The following is a 24,319-nucleotide window of genomic DNA, read 5'->3' as shown; positions in this document are numbered from 1 at the left end:
GGACTTTTCACGTTTCAAGTCGGTTTTTAATGTTCTAGGATGTTTTAGAATCGATTTTTCGTAAGGAATTCAATGGAAATATTAGTTTGTGTCATTTATGAAATTTTTTGTGTGAAATGGTTATGAACTTTATGAGGGACATTTTCGTAATTTTGTCGAATTCTGTTAAAATTGGTGAAATGATTTATTTGATTTTGATTTATTATTTTATGTGTTCGAAAGGATTTTTCTAATTGTAACGTAGGCTCTAGGGTTGTTTTGAAGTTAGGGGTATTTTGGTAATTTGGTCAATTTTTAGTGATTTTTATCATGAAGCTTCTTTTTGGGTTTGCAAGATGATGATTTCTATATTTCTGGAGTCGTATTTTCCTAGCGTAGCGTGGTTTCTAAGGTTTTGTCAGTTTGAGATACCTCATCCGGATTTCTGAAATATATCTGGTAACAAAATAAAGCAATGGAATACACATCCATCATTGGGAATCATTGCGATCGGGTTGACGAGTTGATTAATCAGGCGAGTGCAAAAATGGGGTGTCTACAGATGCCCCTCTTTGGCAGAGGATTGAAGCAAACTAGATAGCAAATCTATTTTGGTAGATAGTGCGATATCCGAATGCCAAAGCTAGTGACAGTTTATTTTACAGCCTGATTTAACAATTCGTCGCAGTGTTCGGATCCTTGAGGGTAAAGCTCTCCCCGAATTAAAAAATTGTCAGGTCCTTGAGTGCAAACTCTCACCGACAGTGTCAGATCCTTGAATTTTAAAGAATTATCCCTGACTAAAAAGAACAAATGTGCAAGTGTGTGCACTGTGTGAAATTGAGTAAAATCTGAGTAAAACAAAACTCGAGAAAATTTGAATGATATTTGAGACAAATCTGAGCAAAAGTTGGGAGAAAGTTAAATGTCCTACTTTACCTACTCTAGGTGAAAGAGTAATGCACTAAATTTTTTTGGGAAGTTCTACTCTACCTACCCGAAGTGAAAGAGTAATGAACTATTTTTGTTTTTTTTTTTTTTGGAAGTTCTACTCTACCTACTCGGAGTGAAAGAGTAATGAACTAAGCTTTTTAGAAGTCCTACTCTACCTGCCTAGGGTGAAAGAGTAATGAACTAATTTTTTTGGGAAGTTCTACTCTACTTACTCGGAGTGAAAGAGTAATGAACTAATTTTTTAGGAGTCCTACTCTACCTGCCCAGGGTGAAAGAGTAATGAACTAATTTTTTTTTTGGAAAGTTCTACTCTACCTACTCGGAGTGAAAGAGTAATGAACTAAGCTTTTTGAGAATCCTACTCTACCTGCCCAAGGTGAAAGAGTAATGAACTAATTATTTTGGGAAGTTCTACTCTACCTACTCGGAGTGAAAGAGTAATGAACCAATTATTTTGGGAGTCCTACTCTACCTGCCCAGGGTGAAAGAGTAATGAATTAATTATTTTGAGAAGTTCTACTCTACATACTCGGAGTGAAAGAGTAATGAACTAATTTTTTTGGGAGTCCTACTCTACCTGCCCAGGTTGAAAGAGTAATGAACTAATTTTTTTTTACAAGTTCTACTCTACCTACTCGGAGTGAAAGAGTAATGAACTAATTTTTTTTTGGAGTTCTACTCTACCTGCCCAGGGTGAAAGAGTAATGAACTAAGCTTTGAGGGAACAAACGGGGGATTAACCTCGCATTTGATTTTTTTTTTTTAATAAAAAGTTGGATTTTACGAAGGTCCGGTAAACATTTTAACTCTCTTTGAATCTGAAGAGTTTTCAAAATTGCTATCAAGAGGGTAACCTTTAATTCAAAGTTAACCTTATCCTTTGGGATTGAAATTGACCAGGCATCAGAAAAAAAAATGCCCCTAGTTTGACAAGGAACATTGCACTGGGGATAATTGAACATAATTTGAAAATACATGCCCCTAGTGTAAGGGGGGAAACTATACTCTTTAGAAAAAGGAAGTGCCCTTGTTATGAAAGTTTGAAATCCTTGATTACCGCAAGCGCAATAAAGGTTTAACTTTTAATTTTGACTTTTTATATTGAAGATTTTGAGTCAGGCTCAAAGAAATTGGAACAAAATATTTCTTTCTTAAATTCATCATAGAATTTGTTCTTTCTCCCCGTTGGTTCGCTTAGGGATATGAAACTCTTCAGATCAATCATAAACGAGATACTTGTACCCACTGAGTCTATATTTGGTTCAAACTGGATATTGAAACTTGATCATTCGGACTTCTGATATTTCGGCACGGGCTACCTTTTCAGCTTCTCAACTCAACGGAGATTTTATTTTTTGATTGCTCTAAATTTTGCCTAGATTACCTATTCAGGTTTTCAATCTTGCGAGCATGCTCTAGCTTTTGCCTAGATCGCCTTTTTAGGTTTTCGATCTAGCGAGCTTACAATTTTTTCTTTTTTTCTTGCTTTGATTGTTGCCAAGGTCATCCTTTCAGATTTTTAACCTCGCGAGATTGCCTTAATTTTTGCCTAAGTTGCCCTTTTGGGTTTTCATCCTAGCAGGCTCTTTTTTTTTCTTCCCTTCTGAACTTCTGGAGTTGCTGTCTGATCATGCTTTGCTATCTTCCTTGACTTCTCACACGGTACTTAGGAGGACTTTCATGGGTAAACTTAGGATTGGGTATAAAAAGAAAGGGATTTTGAAGCTCAAAAATCCAAATGCCCCTTGTGTGGCATTTCCTTTTAAATTATTTTTTTTTCCTTGAATTTTCTTCCCCACTTTGACAACTTTTTTCTTTTGAATTTTTTACATTTTAGATTTTTTCTTTGTCGGGGAATCTATTTTTATTTTTTGATGTGGTCGGGCCTGAAGTAATTTCTCAGGTTGCCTACGTACCCCAAAATTTTGGGATCAGACCAAAACGTAGTTCGAATTTTTCCCTCCCTTGGGTTAGGTGATCGGGCTGAGAAAGAAAAATGTATATATATTTTTTGAAAAAGGTTGCAAAGGGCTGAGAAATGAGATATTGAACTGGGTAGTAGAAAAATTGATTCGACCAAAGATAGCCTCCTTAAATGTAGTACCGCTTGATCTGGTCAAAGTTGGTTGACTCTGATAGTTCGATTTCATCATGGTCTTGAAGTCTGACAGCTTTTCCAGGTAATATTTTTTTATGATGAACAGATCTCCCCAGTTAGGTTTGAACTTCCCTCTGGGGTCAAAATAAGTGCCTGATTCTCTTTGAGTACCAAATCTCCGACTTGTAAGTGACGGGCCTTGATCTTTTTGTCAAACGCACAGGCGACTCTTCTTTGATAAGCCTGCACGTGGTACAAAGCTTTTAGGTTATTTTCTTCAGTCAGGTTCAGTTCTTTGTACTAAGGTCGGACTCAATTTGTTTTTAACAATTGACTTTCCATCAAGTCTTTGATATACGGGATCTCCATTTCAACTGGTGAGACTGCTTCCATATTATACACTAGAGAATAGGGAATGACTCTAGTGGAAGACTGTATTGAAGTGTAATGTGTCCCTAACGCGAATGGTAACTTCTCTGACCAATCCCGGTGTGATGTGTGATTGACACATTTTCACGATGGTTGTCTTGAGATTTTTACTGGCTGCTGCAACTATTCCATCGATTTTAAAAGTCCACACTGATACATTTGGTAATCTCTCCTCTGACTATGTGAGTCTATTCTGGTTTGTATATGTGGTGTTCTCACAGGATGGGTATATACACTCCAAATTTAACCGACATATCCTCTAGGACCATGTAAGCAAGTCTTTTGAATTTTCTGAATAAATTCATCATCTCTTTGTGCTCGTCTAGGGATAAGTTAGTTCCAATCTGAATTTCTTGGGAATTATTTTTGTTCCGAGGTCAATGACCTTTGCTTCCTCGAGCAAGACATTTATCTTCTCATTCAAGAGAGGGTTCCTTATTAGAGGAATTTCTCCTTGAAGCCAGTTATTAGTTAATTCATTAATGCGTTCGAGGTATTCAAAAATTTTCTTTATCCAATCAAATTCAGAAGGGGCGACAAACACCTCTATAAACTCGATAAACTAACTCGGCTCAACAGGAAAAGAGTAGACTCAATTTAAAGAAGACATGACCTTGCTGAAAAAAAGGACTCGAGCTAACCCAAATGACTCATGAAAACTCAAGACAAGTACCCACACAAGTTTGATTAGGACTGAGGACTGAGATATTGCTTACAACCGATATGATTGAAACACTATGATCTTCAAAGAACAACTAGATGATGTTGAGAAATTTTGAGGTCATTTCTGACTGTTGACTTGATATTGACGTTTACTCTAACTGACCGGATTTACAACCCTAGCTAGACGATGGACGATTGAGCTTAGATACAATGATAACCCTTAAAACCTCTTTGAAGGTGAATTTAACCAATTTCAGTGTCACCCCCTTGATAACATTTTAAATGAACCCTGAGATTTTATTGGATTTTGTGCACCAATCCATTAAACAATTCATCCATTCAATGATTATTTAAAAGGAAAATAATTTTATTGCACTCTTGAAAATAATGTTTTTACTGAATAACAATTTTCACAATTCTGATTATTTTTTTCAATCATTTTCTTTTTAGAAAAACATATTTTGATAATTTTATAAGGTCCATGCAAAAAATAGATTTTTGGTAAAAAAGCATATTTCAAAATTTTTCCATGCAAAAATATATCTTTTGTAAATCATTTTTCCTTCATTTTCTTTTCTTTTGGAAAATATTTTCTTCTGGAAAATATTTTTTCTCTGAAAAATAGTTTTTTATTTGGAAAGTATTTTCTCTTGGAAAATCTTATTTTTATGGAAAACGTTTTTTCTTAGAAAACATTTTTTCTGAGAATAACACTTTTTCTGAAAAACACTTCTTTTGGAAAATATTTTTTTTCTTGAAAATACTTTCCCTTTGTAAACTATTTTTCTTCTTTGAAAATTTGATTTCTATTTCGATTTAAATGGCCCGGTCCATCAGGATTGTTGGATCGAGTTGGGCTGGGTCATTTGCAAGATATGGATTTTTTATTGGGTCGGTGCACCCATTTTAATTTTCAAAAACAACACTTTTGATCCTTGAGGACAATCATACACTCTGATCTCATCCTTCACATCATTCGCATACATTCACCAATCAAAAGGTTCCATTCAATAAACAACCCGGGAACACCCACGATAAGTTCGAGTCGTGACCTACAGGAAAGGTTTCTAGACTCTAGGCTTACTACGTGCAATGCATTTTTATCTGGCCACCCTTGCCCAAGCACACCTATATACCTCTCGATACGTGGTGACTTGGTTTGATATACCGTATAGGTGATGATCTAAAACCTCAACTCACTTCTCTGAAGTCAAATACAGCCAGTTTGATCTCCAGTTGAGAGGTGGCGCACAATGCTGAGCAAGGGCTCACTTAAATACCTCTCGTCTAGAATAGACGTAGTCTATCCCCCTCGTACAGTAGGGTACAGCGGGGCAAGATCTTGCTTAGGCATCGATTTTGACCAAGAAGTGCAATTGATATATTTAGATTATCTTTTACATACCTATGGGTACGAGTCAAGAGTTGTAGCTTTCATAAATGGTTTGGCATCCCACGAGGGGACCGACCACGTACTAGTACTATGTTTGCAATCGGGACATGTGACTGTGTGGCTCACAATAGGTCAAAGGCTCAGGTCGCTCCAGCCTGGATGCATCAATATACCTCTCAGAATCACCTGATCAGATGGTATTGATGTCCCAGTTTGATATACCCTAAGGTACGTTACTGGAGTTGTGGTTTTCATGAATGACGTCGCATCTCCGAAGAGACCGGGCCACGCACTAGTACCACGTTGGCTATATGGGACGTGTAAATGGGTAAAACAGTAAACGTGCATGTGGTGTGTGCAAAGCAGGGTGGGGTGTGCCCGGGACCTTTTTCAAACACATGGGCCCATGGGCCAGATTATGTCATCACATATGGATATCAAATGAATATTGATCAAGAAAATAATACAAAACCCATCACATCGAAATTAAGATGAAAGCAAACACATCACAAATATATCTATAGAGATCATGGCACATTATATGGGCATATAACACAAATAATAATTAATCTGATCCAACATTAAAAAGGCCCACAAATTTGTTGTCTATGGTCCAATCAAGGGTTACTTTTGGGTGATCCAAAATAAATCGAGATTCGAATAGATGTTACATTGATGATAGAATGACAATGGTTGAGATGAGCTCACTCTCAGGAACATTAATTGTGCTAACATTAGATAAATTCGGATTTTCTATGAATTTGGAAAATATAATCTGAACTTACATCGATGATATCTAAGGCTCCCCTACTCGTTGAGATCTACATTTTATTAAGAGGTACCCAGACTTAATTCTCACCAGAATGTTCTGTAAAAACGTTTTAACATTGTTGTCCCAACCTTCATTCAGAAACAATTTCAGATTTACAGATTGAACTTGCATCGATGATATCTAAGCTTCTGATAACGAAATTGAGTGAACTCAGGTTCTAAATTAATCTACTCGATGAGTTCTACGTTTTATTAAAGGTTTCCAGACTTAATTCTCACTAGAATATTCTGTAAAAACGTTTTAACATTGCTGTCCCAACCTTCATTTAGCAACAATTCCAGATTTACAGATTGAACTTGCATCGATGATATCTAAGGCTTCCGATAATGAAATTGAGTGAACTCAGATTCTAAATTAATCTACTCGATGAGATCTACGTTTTATTAAGAGGTTCCCAGACTTAATTCTCACTAGAATATTCTATAAAGATGTTTTAACATTGCTGTCCTAACCTTCATCATTCCATCATTTTCATATGTCAATTTGAATCTTTCATTATTTAGGAGTCATCAAAAAGTGATCCTTAATTGAAAAAAAAATGCAATACCCAAAATCATCTACAATCAAGTCACAAAAATAAATAAATAGAAAAAATAAATAAAATAAATCGAACTAAATAAAAAAAAAAAAAACTAGGTCATCTTGGCAATGCTCCCATACTTGGGGTTTTTCAAGTTTGATCCTCAATAGTCCCCAGTGGAGTCGCTACTGAAAGTGCCCTCGATCCGCGGGGTACGTGGATCCGTTTTTGACCCTTGAGGTTTGGGAGTCGCCACCTAGTTATTACGGTCTAGGAACCGATCAATAACTCTAAATAGATAAAGAACTAATGTAGAACAGAAAAAACTGAATTCGGGGATCATGTTACGGGGTTGGAAGGTGTTAGGCACTAATCCCGCCCGGCCGAAGCCGGTCTCTACTAATTTCCCAAATAAGTTACATTGCTTAAAAAAACCTAGATAATAATAAAATAAAAATAAGAAGTTATACCTTTCCGATAACAAATACTTTTGTTCCCTCAGATCTGACAAAAATTACTCCTTGTACTGTACTTCTTGCTTCGTTCTATCTCCGGATTTGATTTTCGATCTCTGAGGCAAGGTATCTTTTCTTTCTTGGATCTGAATTCTTCGAGTTTGTTAATGGATTTTGGGGTGTTTTTGGAGGGCTTTTAGGTGCTCTTTAGGCTAAAATCGAAGGAGGGATGTTAGGTAAGGAGTTGGGGCTCCAAAACTAGGATTTATGGGAGGCTAGGGGGACTTTTAGACCTACTTCTCTTAGGGTTTATGATTTGATACGAAAATAGGGTGTGAGCACCTCTATTTATAGATTTTTTAGGGGTTGATTTTGATAGAGTTAGTGTTTAATTAGAATTCTTTTAATTAGAGTTGTGTTTTAGTTAGAATTGTTTTAGGTAGAGTTGTGTTTTAATTAGAATTGTTTTAGGTAGAATTGTGTTTTAGTTAGAACTCTATTAGATAGAGTTATTATATAATTAGAACTCTATTATGACTTTAGTCTTATTTGATTGACTTTTAATATTTTGACTTTAGTCTTAATTGATTGACTTTTAATATCTTGACTTTAGTCTTAATTGATTGACTTTTAATATCTTGACTTTAGTCTTGCTTAATTGACTTTAATTTTGACTTGAGTCTCACTTGATTGACTTTAATACCTTGACCTTAGTCTTGCTTGATTGAATTTAATTTTTTGGAGAACCCTCCTCTATTATATCTTTAATTCTTTGGACCCCCAAATGGAGGGGTCCTTAAAGAAATATCTCACGAACCCTCAACAATTTTACTTGAAAGTCCGATTGATCGATTTTTTTAATTCAAAATTTTAAATTAATTTCATCAATGTTTCACTTTAATTATTTAATGTTTTATTTATTAATTTCGAAATTTTTAATTATAAAAATTGTGAAATTACCGTTTTGCCCCCGGAGAGGACTTTTCACGTTTTAAGTCAGTTTTTTTATGTTCCATGATGTTTTAGAATCAATTTTTCGTAAGGAATTCAATGGAAATATTAGTTTGTGTTATTTATAAAAAATTTTGTGTGAAATGGTTGTGAACTTTATGTGGGGTATTTTCGTAATTTTGTCAAATTTTGTGAAAATTGGTGAAATGATTTATTTGGTTTCGATTTGTTGTTTTATGTGTTTGAATGAGTTTTCCTAATCGTAACGTAGACTCTAGGCTTGTTTTGATGTTAGGGGTATTTTGGTAATTTGGTCAATTTTTAGCGATTTTTATCGTGAAGCTTCTTTTCGTTTGCAAGATGATGATTTCTATGTTTCCAGAGTCGTATTTTCCTAGCGTAGCATGGTTTCTAAGGTTTTGTCAGTTCGAGATACCTCATCCGGATTTCTGAAACACATCTGGTAACAAAATAAAGCAATGGAATACACATCCATCATTGGGAATCATTGCGATCGGGTTGACGAGTTGATTAATCAGGCGAGTGCAAAAATGGGGTGTCTACACTAACCTTGTCAGACTCCGTGCTTGGGTAGCCACTTCTTGTCATCAAATCCGTCAAACCAAATTGGTGTTTTCAAAACTTATCTGAGCAAAACTTTGGGTCTATACAATAAGGGTTTCTTCTATTCTTTGTACGTAATTCCTATAAAGAGGGGCAGTTATAGACATCCGAATTTGGACAAACCCTCCATGCAAAATGCCCCAAATCCATAAAAATTGGAATGGGCCCCAAAGCCCAAACCTTCAAGAATCTAATATTTTTTTCTCTTTTTTTCACTAAATGGCCTAAGGCCCTTCCTACATGGCCTATGGGCCAAAGACCTACCTCACCCTTCCTCTACACCATCAATACTTCTCAATCCAACCCAACCCTAGTCCAATTCAACTCAACCCATCACTATGCCTGCTCAACCTACCCCTAAGTTCATTGAACTTAAAACCCAAACACTATACCTATTCAACCCACTACTTAACCATTATCCCAAGCCCAACAATTCTACCGAAACCCAATTCTCAACCCAATCCCAAATATCACAACCAGTCATCCAAGATCATCAAAGTGGGACACATGTCACCACCTCAACCACCTCCCTTATTCAATTACCTACCCCCATCACCTTTCTCTAACAAAATCACCTACCCACATCTAAACCACACATTTCTCTAATCTACCATCATCATTCTCTACAAACTCATCCTCACAAGTCATACCCACACTTCTTATCTTCAATCAACTCATCTAAACACTCACCTCCATACCTTTTGGACACATGTCACCACATCCTTCACTTTCCCAAAAGCTAACCACCTAATACAACCAATTTTCTCAATCAAACACCACTTCTATTCATCCCACCTAACACTCAACCTAAATGGGTTGAAGGATCCAATCCATTTGGGTCACAAATAACCTAGTTAAACCCTCTTTCAAAAATGCCCTTCCACCACCCTCAATTCACACACCTCTCGCAAACCTCAAACCATTTTACTCATTTTCATCATTTCACCCCATCCTACCTATAAAAGTAACTCTCAAAATCCTATTAAACCTTTATCATTCCCAACACAAGCTCCCTACATGCTTGAACCCCCAAGATTTGAATTAAAAAAGTCACTCTCAACTCTCTCTACTCACTCTCTTTCAATACTCACTCAACCCACAATTCATTCTAAAATCACTTTCAACTCACAACTCCCTCTCATAACATCTACACCCACAACTCTCAATCATCAAAAGTCCAACACCTCCTCATACCAAGATTAAGTCAAGGTAACACATCATTCAAAAGTCAAGAGGAAAGCAAAGAGGAAGAAGATTAAGGATACGAACTAATAGAAGAAAAATAATCTCCCACCCCCTTCTATCCCCTCCAATTTCTCCTTTTCTACTTCTCCCCTTCTCCCTATACTTAGACACATACCACAAAAGATTTAAGATTGAGGCCTTAGGCCCTTGCCCTATGGAAATGGGCCTTGACTAAAAAGTCTACAATTTTAAAATTGTCCAAAGGTAAGAACCATAGAAGGGCCCCTTTCTCAATAAGGAGGCCCACGACAGTTCAAACCAAAGTCAAAGTCCCTCGCACTCAAGGGCACAAATCGGATATTTTCAACTTTTCATTTTTATTTTCAAATCAACCAAATCCAAGGTTACCTCCAATGGTGGATGGAATAGGGTAAGGTAGTCTAATGAACCTTATCCATACGAGAGTCATTAACAAAAAAATAATTTTAAAAAATTACTTTCCGGTGCCCATTCACACCATTTTCCAAAAAAAAAATTGTGGCGACTCCAAACCCAATTAAAAGAGATATGTGGAAACAAAAATCTCATGTCTACACATGAGACCCAATATTGATAATGGTTCGACAGCGTGCCTATATCTACTCCCAATAGATCCTACTCTAAGTTCTTAGTGTTCATTAATCAAAGAGGTTTTTGGCTCACCTCAAACTGTACATAGAATTTTTCCCTAGGCTAAATCGCATGACTTTCTTATTCGAGAAAGGTAACACTTCACTCTAACTCAAATTTTATCCTTAGGAAACTTAGAGCCTTGTCACTTGTCAAGAGTCCTAGATAACAAGTGCTTTATTTTTTACAAGGCAAAATCAAGAAACTTCATTAGAAAGTTTTCAAATTATAACAAGGACTCACTCAATACATAAGATTTGCTAAACCAAATCTTGATTTCTTCGAGTCCTTTAGCTTCACTTCTTTCAACGATTTTCACTCCTTTCTTTGAGAGATGTACCAATGTATATAAGGTGGTGAGAGAATAAGTGAAGACGATCAAGTATGACTCAATCGATGGATCTTCCAATCGAGCTCTTGAGTTCTCCAAATCCTTATTCTTAGTCCTTCCATATTCTCTTTTTTGCACTTTGCTCCTTGAGTTTATCCATGTGTGTTCAAAAGAAAGGTTTGATGATGGGAGTGGGATCAAATAAGATGTCTAGAGAGGTTGAAGGTGCGTTCAACTAATGTTAGGCACTCATGTGAGTTGAGGGTGTTCTAGGACGTACGGGAGTCTTGGAAGCACAATTCCACAAGCTTTGATCAAGGCCAAATGAAGTCAATGCTTCAAAATATATAGAAAAGACTTGGGCAACGTCTTTATGTCAGTGGCACCATCAAACATGTTAGTAACATCGACAAAGAAGCAACGGTTAGAAATTCAAAAAAATCTCACTATTGGACACTTGGTGGCACCCTCAAAAGCTGTTAGTGGCACCAATAGTAACATGCTTCTGCCGACAACCCTCTGAAATGTACACTTCTATTGGTGGCTGAACTTCTGCCGACAACACCAAATTCAATGGAACTTGGGCTGATTTGGGTTCAACTTTGAAAAGGCCTATGATGTACCAATTTGGTCTATTTCTAAGTCACCTAAGGTGTGTTGAGATGTTCTTGGGTGATCCATTTACCTAATTAGGTTTAACACACAAATGGTCGATCTTTGAGAATGTATGTGTCAATGTGTCGAAGTCGTGTTTGCACATGTCTTCATGTGTTTGGCATGTGTCATCACGGCTTCACGTGTCAATAACCTGTCCACCAATGAATACAGTCTCAACACATCTCAAAATCTCAAGATTGACAAAAATGAGGTACTAACAAGCATATCAAAGGCACATACTATTATAGCAGTCTTAAAACTCTAAATTTGACTCAAATATCCATCAAGTCAAGTCAAATAAAAATTTGGGAGTCAACTTGGTCAAGTCAAACTACCCCTTGATGCTTTTTCTAGTTTGTCGGCAGAGCAAGAAGTACTCCGCTAAAGAGCTAAAGATGAAGGAGCTAGAGAAGTACTCTATGGAAGGATATGCATTTGGGAACTGAACTCTTATGAAGTATGCCAGAAGTACTTATGCGTTGGAGTTGCATTTGGGAACCATCTTGACTTCTTAAAAAAAATAAGGCCAGAATACAATTATATTCAACATGTTACTATTTGCGTCCTCAAATGTTATATTATGCCCCCAACCCAAATTGTTTCAGAAATTTGAATTACAAACATTAATATAATGCGTATCTAAACCCTGATCATACTAAAAATTTCAGAAAAAATTTGGCAACGCCTCCTCTAACGTTATACGAACCAATCACAATCTTGAACAAAGTTATAAACTACAACATAGTGAATACATAATATATGTCATTACGCTTTAGGTGACACAAAAAACAATGCCAACAAAATATTTCCTTTCAATTCATACCAAGAATAAGTAATGGCTTCACACCATGCATCTAATCTTTGGACAAAGTAGAAAATTCTGTAAAGCCTGCGTATTCATTTATTCATTGATTGTTTAAAAAACAAAAGACACAGAAACAGAGATACACATAGCATCAAACAAAATCTCCCTACTTTAAAACAAACTTAAAATTGAAACAAAAAAGATAAGAAATGTGGACCATAAAATAATTAATTAAAACTCACCCCCTACTTAGAAAAAATGTGGACCACTACAATAAAATAAAATGGAATCATAAAAAAAAAAGTGGCCCTTGACCTCATGATCCCATCAGCCGGGGTCAAAGAGCTGGAATAGGATTTCAATTTTAGATTCAAACTTGGCTTCAAACCATTCCAATATCTAGAGAAAACTCAAAATAAATCTATTTTTTTTCTGCATTTAATTAATTAATTTATTATTATTATTATTATTATTTTAGAAATACAGACTGGTAGGCGAGTTTTTAAAGGTTTTCCATACCTTAGACTCAATTTCAGCCATTAAAACAAATCAGTAGTTAAGATTAAAACTCCCTAAATAACTCATAATAACAAATAATCCTTAGGCCAGAAATAAAATAACATATCTTTCATTCATTGAAATTTATAACAAAAATAAATATAACCTAATCTTAAACGTGATACAATGGACCTCTTGCCCCAAAAGCAACCCCACACACTTTTTTCATTACAGAGCCTTCTAAATGTTATTCGATATACCCATCAGAAAAATAAAAGAGTGGTGCATTTGAGGTCTTCTACCTCTAATCATCTCTTAAACCTCGGACTAGGCCCTAATAAATCCCATCCATAGCAATGACCAGAATGGAGGGATAGAGGCGTGATCATGAAGTAGAGACTGAAGAACGGAGATCATGAGCTCTGGGGAAGGTTTCAGCAATTTCATATTAGCTATTTTTCCTTCATTTACAAATCTTAAGTTATCATATTTATATATATACATTTGTGAGGGCTGAGAGAAGGCAAACTGTCATGCTTTAATCTATCACCCATTCTTAATAATTTACAAACTAGATGACCAGAATCATATAGCAGGATCCACGTAGGTTCAATAAGCGACTCCTCCACCAAAACTGTCACCATCATGAAGTAGGCTCTCTGTCAACCAATAACCGTCCCACGAACCACCAACCCTCTGTAAGAAAAGTAGCCAAAATTATCCATCTATGTGAACGAACGATTAACTAAATATACATCAAGGCATGGACTGCACTGGCATTCTCCGTTGAGTGGTGGTGTGATCTCGCAGTCTTGATAACCATAGATGATCGATTTCTTATTTCAGGAAAAAAAAAAAAAAGTAAAATAACTTCAACGGTTATTATTTTGTAGTAACTTGTGAGGAACACAAGACAAAAGCTCAAATAAGATACTTATATTTTTCAGGCATTAATTATCCATTCTAGTATTGAAAAACTAATTTAAGAAAAAAAAGCATATTATTTTTTTCATAATAAGATTATAAGGTCTGCATGTCCTACATGTCAATTTTATTATTAACAAGATTTGCATAAGAGCAAAAGTGAACAGACCTGAATCATTGTAAATTGGAATATCTCTTCTTCTCCTGGGCGGGAACCTCGTATCCAAAACCTCTGCTTGAATTGGTTCTATTGCAAAAGAAAAGTTCATATACATCAACCCATCCATCCGTCCAGTTAGAGACACAAGACTTTATAAAACCAGCAATTGGGTTAGGAATTTTGGACATTGGAATTGAAGTTATTAGCAGGTTTTATCTATAAAGTACATTGGTTGTGGCATATGTAAGCCCCAAGCCCATAACACAATCTATTTATTATTCTATTGCTTTTAACTGTTAGGCTAGAATACCTCTTTAACCCACAAACTGCTCAAGATATTCCTTTCCCTGTGCCCAAGCAAAACCCGGTAGGTTGAATGGTGGAAAATCCGCCTAAACCGCTCAAACTGCGTCGCATATTAGGAAGTCCCGCATTAAAATTAAAATTAAAATAAAAGTTCATAATTAACAACAGCAAAAACCATTACACAGTCACCAAATTAGTCAACAGTTTAGATAAAGAAGGCTCACTAACCTGTCCCAAATCAAAGAACGGTCCGAAATAGGTTGACCTCTCAAATGGATCAAAACCAGCAAACTGTCCAAGCAAAAATATTGAATATAATCTTCAGATTGCTAACCCTATTCTCCTTTTTCACAACAAAAACAGTTTAAAAAATACATGTCTGCATTCACCCAGGTTGGGAGTTGGGATAGTCATTAATTACCCTGTACATCACCTCCACCCCATAATCTTGACGAGGCTGGTCATTATATTTCAGTGCATCAAGCTGGTGTTGGACTGCTTCTTCGGCACTAAACTAAAATAAGTGATTAAAGTAGACTATTAATATATTATTTAGAAATAATAATAATGATGGTTGGTAAGCATTGCTATATTCAGAAAATTACATGTAGTCTTGGGCCAAAAGGTCTTTTCCTGCGAGACTCTATCCTGCAATACAAAAGAATCAATAATCAACACATGCAAATACAAATATTCCTCTTTTATTTGAGGGTTTGATATGATTTTACCCCCCCCTCAACCAGAGGTAATATTCCTTTTTTATCGAGGTGATAAAGATCGGGGATGCAACCCAATGATCACAAGGGCAATGACATTCATAGACCTTAAAGATGAGAGAGATTTGGGGACTGAGAAATGCAAACTTGTTATCTCTATTAAACCCAATAAAGTCATCATATAGAGAGAAAAATGATTTGGGTATCACTGACAGACCTGGAAAATGACCCATTTAACACCAAGAATAAAAAACTATGCTACACTTCCTTTCTACTAAGACTTCTTCCATGTATTTCTCAGTCATTCAATTCCTTGTGAACTATTTTCAAAACAGAAGGTGGGACAAATCTATTTCAAGGTTACACCCTGGTGGTACGCATGCAGCAGTAAACAAATTAGAACCCAGATGGGGAGGGGTGGTAGAAAAGGGGTTCGAGGACAGAGATGCATTTAGCTCAACCAATTTCTAACAAAAAGGGCAAGGTGCTCGATTTTCATAGTCGCAACGTTGTGGACAAAATCCACAATTTGGAATCATCCACTTAAGGGGTTTGTGAGGAATTCTCAGATCTTCATTGTCGTTTGAGCATTACTTCAATTGAAATGCTTAAGGAAGAAGTGGGGGGAACTCTTTGGAGATTCCCTTCATGAATAATCCTATCTCAGACACAGTTAGTCCATTCTTTGCAAGTCAAACAGTTTCAGTATCGGAAAGTGATTGTGATGATAAAGGGCCTTCTCTCCTTTTGAGAGTCGCAGTTGTGGACATTCCTAGCAGCTGAGAAGTGAAAGGAAATTGGGCAAATCAGTAGATTGTAGGTTGAAAGATAGTCTGTTTGGTGGTATCTACTCCTTCACAGGAGTAGAGAGTAGTTATCAATGACATTTAGAATTTTGTCATGGAATGTGAGGGGGGTTCGGGGATAAGAGGAACAGGTTGGCAATCAAGACTCTCAGAAGACTTAAGAATCTGTTCGTGATAACTCTACAAGAGTCAAAATTACTGGACTGCAAGGACAACATCATAAAAGACCTTTGGAATAAAAACATTGGTTGGGAGTGGCTTCCACCTATTGGGACCTCAGGGGGAATCATAGTGATGTGGAACAAGTCTTACATAAAAGTGTTAGATCATTTGGTGGGCGCATTTGCAGTCTCCATCATTTTTAGTTATGTAAATGAGGTTTTCCAATGGGTATTATCTAGAAGTTTATGGTTCAAATAAAGGTTCAGAGCAAAATCAGTTTTGGGAGGAGTGATGTAACAAAGTACTAAGGGAGACCGTGGTGCTTAGAAGGGGATTTCAACATCATCAATTTCCCATATGAGAAGAGAGGGGAATTGACAATCACGATGGGGATGAGAAAACTCAATGGTTTTATCAATCGTCATTCTTCAGTGGATATCCCCCTAAATTGGAATTTATTCACTTGGTCAAACAATCAAGTCCCTCCAAGCATGTCAAGATTGGATAGATTACTAGTTTGATCAATGGGACCAATTCTGCACAACAACCCATTCTTCAATAGAAAATCCAATGTCAGATCACTTTCATGTTCTTTTGGAGAGGAGGGAGGGGGGGAGGGGGATTCAAAATAGACAGATTTTTATTCAAGTTTGACAATACGTGGTTACTTTCACCCGAAGTTTCATGAGTCTATGGAAGAATGGTGAAATGATTTTTATTTTTCTGGGAACTGAAGGTTTATCTTTAAAAGTAAACTTAAGACTCTAAAAAAGAAATTGAAGGTTTGGAACAAAGAAGTTTTTGGGAAAGTAGAGTTGAAAAACAATTCCATCCTCCATGAAATTGAGAGCATAGATAAAACAGAGGAAGATGGAAATTTGTTGCTAGAAGAGAAGTTGAGATGAGCAAATGTGAGGATGAAATTTTAAAAGGTGGCAATGTTGGAGATCAGTTGGAAACAAAAGTCAAGAACTTGTTGGCTGAGAGAAAGGAACAATAATACTAGGTTTTTTATAGGATGGCAAACTACCATAGGAAGTATCACCACATTTCAATGGTAGTGATTAATGGTGTGCTATTGGAGGATGAGCAAGAAATAAGGGAAGGAATTGCGGGGGTTTACAAGGATCTCTATTCAAACAAGGTAGTTGGTAGACCACACCTAAAAATATGGAATTCGATGTCATTCCACGGAAAAATGAGTGCGGCTAGAAAGACCAATTGAGGAGAAGTCTTTTTGACAATCACCTTTATGTGTGGAGAAAAAACTCCTACACTTGATGGGTTCACAATTGCCTTCTACAAAACAAGTTGGGACATAGTTTCTAAGGATCTCATGAGAGTGATAAAGGATTTCCAAGGGAGGAATTATTTGGACTACGGTTTGGATAGTACTTTTGTCACGCCCCAAAAACTCAACCCGAATCCCCGTGATTCCCAGGTTGAATCCCGAGGCATGATATAAAACCCATATCATGATAATCAATACATAAACGTAAATGACAAATAATATAACTATATGTCATACCTGATCATTACTCAACAGAACAGATACGTATCCTCAAATATCAGACCACTTGGCATATATACATAAAACAATAATGACATAATATGGTGTTCATAATTACATAACAAAAACGACAGCTAAAGACTTAAACCTAACTCTAATTTAAGCCTCATTACTAGTAATACCCATGCTCCACTCCTGGAAGCTTGGACTGATCATCTATAAGGCCCTAACACTGAGTCTCTTAGGAAGGATCACCTAAACCAGGTGCGCCTGAAATTTGTGATGTCGTAGGGGTGAGTAACAGGGGAGTTACCCAATAAGGGAATTTTACAATTCTAAATAACAGCATCCTATATGCAGTTTAAACATTCTAAGAATTCATAAATCATGCATATTTGATATTTAACACATAATTGAAAATAATTGAACACCGATATCATAAAATCTAGTAGGAAATTGAAACACTTAAAATCTGACGAAACAATTGTTCCTAATATAACATCAAATAATATAGTACGATAATAGAGAGTTAAGGGTCACGACTGATATGAACATCTCAGTCAAAATACGATTATTTCAATACTTCACCAGTGTGGAACCCCACCGTTAGTTCCTGATTCTATGGCCAGCCTCTGCCATAATTTGGGTAACTATTTTCCGACTCAGGTTAGCCGTTGACCAAGACCTTAAGAAACGGGCCAAATCAAGTAGGTCATTCTTCCTTGACTACTCTAGACTATTAATGATCATTAACTAGCCATCTTCATCTATGCCAATCTGGCGTGCATGTGATCCTCGATACTCTCTACAATCATACAACTATCTATATCTTGTTCTCTATTAAAGATAAAAAAGAAATTCCCAGATTCCTGTTGTGATGTTGTGTTCTTATGCATCCCATAATACATAAGAACTCAAACAACGCAACTATTATCCTAGAATAACACATCATTCCGGAAATGTCACAACATATTATTCTTTTTAGGTTTTCACAATCTCTTTAATAAATCATTAAAATACTACATATAAGTATTTATTTTCTTTTCAAAACGTAATGAAAGTAAAACATACACGTGTTTTAAATACCCAGTCCAATCTTTAATGTACAGTCTCATCTCTCTTTTCTTTTTCTTTCTTTCTTTCAGTCTATGACTGAAGCATCACTTCATCTTTTCTCTCATTTTCGTGTCTTATACGACATACGCCGAAGCATCTTACTAACTGGGTATTTTAAACGCACGACATTCAATTGAGAACTCGTTCTCATATTTATTTTAATAAATTACTTTTCTACCCAACTTTTTAATTAGAAATATTTCTTGGAAATCCATCACTAAAATGATTAAAGTAAACTGTCTACCAGTTTAACTTATTCAAAAATCATGTATGTTTATAAAAAAAATGTGAAAAAAATATATGTATTGGGTGTAAAAATAGCAACTTATATAGTTGCTGTATTTTCTTTTTAACAAGTACAAAATACGTATAAAATACGTATAAAGTAACAAATATTTTGAGTATTCAATTAAAATATACATAGTAAAATATTAGATAAAAACAACTTTCATAGTTGCTGTATTTTATATTTAACACGTATAAATATGTATAACGTACGTATAAAACACGTATAACATACGTATAAAGCAACCATTTTTTATTTTTTTATATCATATCTAGCATACATGTTGTCAATTTAATACAAAAACAACTTTCATAGTTGCTGTATTTTGTTTTTAGCATATATAATTACATATAAAACATGTATAAAGTATATGCATGTTGTTAAAAATTTACAAAAACAACTTTACCTTTAAAATTACTAAATCAGAATTGTTTTAAAAACAAAACAAATTCTATTTTTTTTCAATTATAAAATCAGCAATATATATATTTTGTTAAATTACTAAAACTATTATAAAGAGTTGTAAGGGCCTACATTCTTTCTTTTCCTTTCCTTCTTTTCTTTCTCTTCCTTCTTTCTTTTCTCTTCTTTGTTTTTTTTCTTCTTATTTTTCTCTTCTTTCTTTGTGTAAAGAAAATGAAACAACACATAAAAAATCAGCTAATATCTTATTTGATATTTTCAAAAAAAAATATCTAGATATTTTAAATATCTAGATATTACAAAAATTCTAATTCTTTTAGAATTTCTTAAAAAGATCTTAGTCAAAGTTATTTGACTAGTCAACAATAATTGACTTGACTTGAGTCAACAATAGTTGACTTGACTTGAGTCAATAATGGTTGACTTAATCAACCTTAGTTGACTTGGTCAACATTTTTTTTTTTAAACATTACAACTTTTGTGGCCCTTATCCCAAAAAAAGTTGGGACTAAGGATGTGGTTGATTTTAGACCAATTAGCTTGGTGGGTGCAATGTATAAAATCATTGCTAAAGTTTTAGCCTTAAGATTAAAGGAAGTGTTAGAAGACATAATAGAACCAAAGCAAGGGACATTCATAAAAGGTAGACAAATTCATGACGGTTTTAGTTGCAAACAAATGCATTGACTCTAGGGCCTTACTTGTTTGCATTGCAAAGACCCTCAAATAGGCGGAAACATAAAAAATTGTGGCAATTTGCGTTTTTAGTATGCTTGATGGTTTGAGTATCTTGTGGGCTCATTCGTAAAAGAACATGAAAACTAGGTAAATAAATCAGAACTTTTTATGGGAAAAAAAGGTAACCACAAATTTGTGGAAACCTAATCGTACCGTCTCATCTCCTTTCCATCCACTCTCCTCTACCATGCAACGACAACTAAGGTTCTCTCTCTCTCTCTCTCTCTCTCTCTCTCTCTCTCACATTAAATCTGTCTCACTCATCTAGGGTTTTTGAAAACCCTAAAACAACCATCTCCTATTCAAACAAGAATCCAAACTTGCTCCGTTTCACTTCCATGAGGCCATTTCTAGTGGTCGCAAGTTAAGAATATCCATTCTCAATCCTTTATTTTGATTCAATTCATGTTGTTCTTTTCACGATTTGCAGAATTCTTGGCTCTTATTTTTTTATTTTTCTTGTTTTGAAGTTTTCTATATCCAAAGTCCACCAAAATAGATGTGATTTGCAACATAATTTGGTCCGAATCAGGTCCATGGATGAGGCATTTTGTGCTTTACGAGAGAATCTACTAATAAATGTGATCATATGCGCTGGTAACTTGTTCAGAGATTGAGGGAGTGTTTGGCAATGGAAATAAGTTAATTCTGACATATTTCCTTCCTTAATAATATAGCTATCTGGTTGATTTATGGGCTTTATTTAGTTGCAGACCCAATTTAATAGTCTCAAAAAAAATTGCAGATGAACCAAAATAGTGGCTTTTAAGGAAATAGGTTTCTAGTTTCATAGACCAGCAAGTGAGGCAAAGATTTTTATTAAAATGATAGTTTTAAAAGAAAAAATTGCGTATTTTGGTGTTTGCATAGTAATCAAGCACCTAATAAACATTACATCAGATATACCAAGCACTCCACTTGCAAAAAGATGTAAAAGTCTATAATTACAAACTTCCATAAACACAAAACTTTGTGATTACTGAGTTTCACAGTGCAAACAAGTAGAGCCTAGATTAAAAGAAAAGAGGATAGGGTTAATGGAAAAGATGACATGCAAAAGCATATGATCATGTGAGTTGGGATTTTCTACAGTACTTGATGATAAGAATGTGATGGGGACATCAAAGCCTGAAGAGTATATTTTCTTTTTAGGATATTTTTTTTAGTTTATTTTCAATCATGAACTTTATTGTTAGAATGAAACAACATTAGGTTTATTCACAATTATGATAATTATAGGGGTCTATGACTAATTCTTATTAGTTGTAGGCGTTGTAACCATTTAAAAAGTTTATTTTTGTTGTTTTAGAAACCTATGGTACGTGGAGATCAAATCTTTGTTTGATTTTGTTTTTATTTTAGTAGTCTAACTTGTTCGAACTCTAGGATTATATTTCTTATTTGGTATTTTAGTTTTATTAGGATTCTTAGATAGTTCATATATATATAGGGGGAGTACTAACATCCAAGACCTTATGGGGACGTTAGCATTCTCCAACACTTTATTTTTCCAATAATACTCCTATTCATTTTGTCTTTTAGTGAAAACAAATAAGGGTATGATGGTCTTTTACATAACAAATGCTTGTTTGCATTGATTGCCAAATCATTTATTGCAACAAGACATTTAATTCTAAAGATTAAATGCCCTTAGCATTTTTTATGAAAGAAACAAGTATTAATTAAATAAATAAGCATTTATTATGTAAAAAGACTAATATACCCTTGTCTTTTTCACTAAATGACAATAACAAAATGAGGTGTAATGTTTAAAAAAAAAATGTTGACCAAATCAACTAAGGTTGACTGAGTCAACCATTATTGACTCAAGTCAAGTCAATTATTGTTGACTAGTCAAATAACTTTGACTAAGATCTTTTTAAGAAATTCTAAAAGAATTAGAATTTTTGTAATATCTAGATATTTAAAATATCTAGATATTTTTTTTGAAAATATCAAATAAGATATTAGCTGATTTTTTGTGTGTTGTTTCATTTTCTTTATACAAAGAAAGAAGAGAAAAGTAAGAAGAAAAAATAAAGAAGAGAAAAGAAGAAGAGAAAGAAAAGAAGAAAAGGAAAAGAAAGAAGGTAGGCCCTTACAACTCTTTATAATAGTTTTAGTAATTTAACAAAATATATATATTGCTGATTTTATAGTTGTAAAAAATAGAATTTTTTTTGTTCTTAAAACAATTCTGATTTAGTAATTTTAAAGCTAAAGTTGTTTTGTAAATTTTTTAACATACATATACTTTATACATGTTCTATACGTAATTATATATGCTAAAAACAAAATACAGCAACTATGAAAGTTGCTGTTTTTGTATTAAATTGACAACATGTATGCTAGATAGGATATAAAAAAAAATTGTTGTTTTATACGTACGTTATACATGTTTTATACGTACATTATACGTATTTATACGTGTTAAATATAAAATACAGCAACTATGAAAGTTGTTGTTTTTATCTAATATTTTACTATGTATACTTTAATTGAATGCTCAAAATATTTGTTACTTTATACATATTTTGTACTTGTCAAGAAGAAAATACAGCAACTATATAAGTTGCTGTTTTTACACACAATACATATATTTTGTTCACAATTTTTTATAAACATACATGATTTTTGAATAAGTTAAACTGGTGAACAGTTTACTTTAATCATTTTATTGATGGATTTCCAATAAATGTTTCTAATTAAAAAGTTGGGTAGAAAAGTAATTTATTAAAATAAATATGAGAACGAGTTCTCAATTGAATGTCGTGCTTTTAAAATACCCAGTTAGTAAGATGCTTCGGCGTATGCCATATAAGACATGAAAATGAGAGAAAAGATGAAGTGATGCTTCAGTCATAAACTGTGTAAGACACGAAAGAAAGAAAAAGAAAAGAGAGATGAGACTATACATTTAAGAGTGGACTGGGTATTTAAAACACGTGTATGTTTTACTTTCATTACGTTTTGAAAAGAAAATAAATACTTATATGTAGTATTTTAGTGATTTATTAAAGAGATTGTGAAAACCTATAAAGAATAATATGTTGTGACATTTCCGGAATGATGTGTTATTCTATGATAACAGTTGCGTTGTTTGAGTTCTTATGTATTATGGGATGCATAAGAACACAACATCACAACAGGAATCCGGAAATTTATTTTCTATCTTTAATAGAGAACAAGATGTAGATAGTTGTATGATTGTAGAGAATATCGAGGATCACATGCACGCCAGATTGGCATAGATGAAGATGGTTAGTTAATGATCATTAATAGTCTAGAATAATCAAGAAAGAATGACCTACTTGATTTGGCCTGTTTCTTAAGGTGTTGGTCAACGACCAACCTGAGCCGGAAAACAGTTACCTAAATTATGGCAGAGGCTGGCAATAGAATTAGGAACTAACGGTGGGGTTCCACACTGGTGAAGTATTGGAATAATTGTATTTTGACTGAAATGTTCACATCAGTCGTGACCGTCAACTCTCTATTATAGTACTCTATTATTTGATGTTATATTAGAAATAATTATTTCTTCAAATTTTTAAGTGTTTCAATTTCCTACTAAGTTTTATGACATCGGTGTTCAATTATTTTCAATTGTTTTAAATATCAAATATGTATGATTTATGAATTTCTAGAATGTTTAAACTGCATATAGGATGCTGTTATTTAGAATTGTAAGATTCCCCTATTTGGTAACTCCCTGTTACTCACCCTTACGACATCACAAATTTCAGACGCACCTGGTTTAGCTGATCCTTCCGAGGAGGCTTAGTGTCAGGGCTTTATAGATGATCAGTCCAAGCTTCCAGGAGTGGAACATGGGTATTACTAGTAATAAGGCTTAAACTAAAGTTAGGTTTAAGTCTTTAGCTGTCGTTTTTGTTATGTAATTATGAACACCATATTATGTCATTACTGTTTTATGTATATATGTCAAGTGTTATGATGTTTGAGGATACGTATATGTTCTGTTGAGCAATGATCAGGTATGACATATAGTTATATTATTTGTCGTTTATGTTTATGTATTGATTATCATGATATGGATTTTATATCATGCCTCGGGATTCAACTTAGGAATCATGGGGATTCGGGTTGAGTTTTTGGGGCGTGACAG

The 24,319-nt window shown here is 34.6% G+C and overlaps 1 protein-coding gene across 2 annotated transcripts; it reads right to left on the bottom strand.

Annotated features, from left to right (window-relative positions):
- Nucleotides 1-13,464: 13,464 nt before the first annotated feature.
- LOC147388913 (uncharacterized) lies at nt 13,465-16,727 on the bottom strand. 2 transcript variants are annotated; one of them, XM_086419409.1, is made up of 6 exons: nt 15,039-15,179; nt 14,855-14,947; nt 14,662-14,724; nt 14,438-14,533; nt 14,137-14,214; nt 13,465-13,739 (listed from the first exon to the last, which is right to left on the bottom strand). In XM_086419409.1, exons 2-6 carry the CDS (start codon nt 14,861-14,863, stop codon nt 13,653-13,655), a joined length of 333 nt encoding a protein of 110 aa, XP_086275535.1. In that variant the 5' UTR covers nt 14,864-14,947; nt 15,039-15,179; the 3' UTR covers nt 13,465-13,652. The 2 variants fall into 2 exon arrangements, with proteins under 2 accessions (XP_086275535.1, XP_086275534.1); XM_086419408.1 differs by lacking the exon at nt 13,465-13,739 and adding an exon at nt 13,746-13,879 and having other exon boundaries at nt 15,039-16,727.
- Between the last annotated feature and the right edge of the window lie 7,592 nt (nt 16,728-24,319).

The sequence above is a fragment of the Akebia trifoliata genome, chromosome 12 (assembly GCF_017979445.1).
Source record: "Akebia trifoliata isolate Shusen 1 chromosome 12, ASM1797944v1, whole genome shotgun sequence".
In the NCBI taxonomy this organism is placed as follows: domain Eukaryota; kingdom Viridiplantae; phylum Streptophyta; class Magnoliopsida; order Ranunculales; family Lardizabalaceae; genus Akebia; species Akebia trifoliata.
This window is presented reverse-complemented; position numbering and strand designations above follow the sequence as displayed.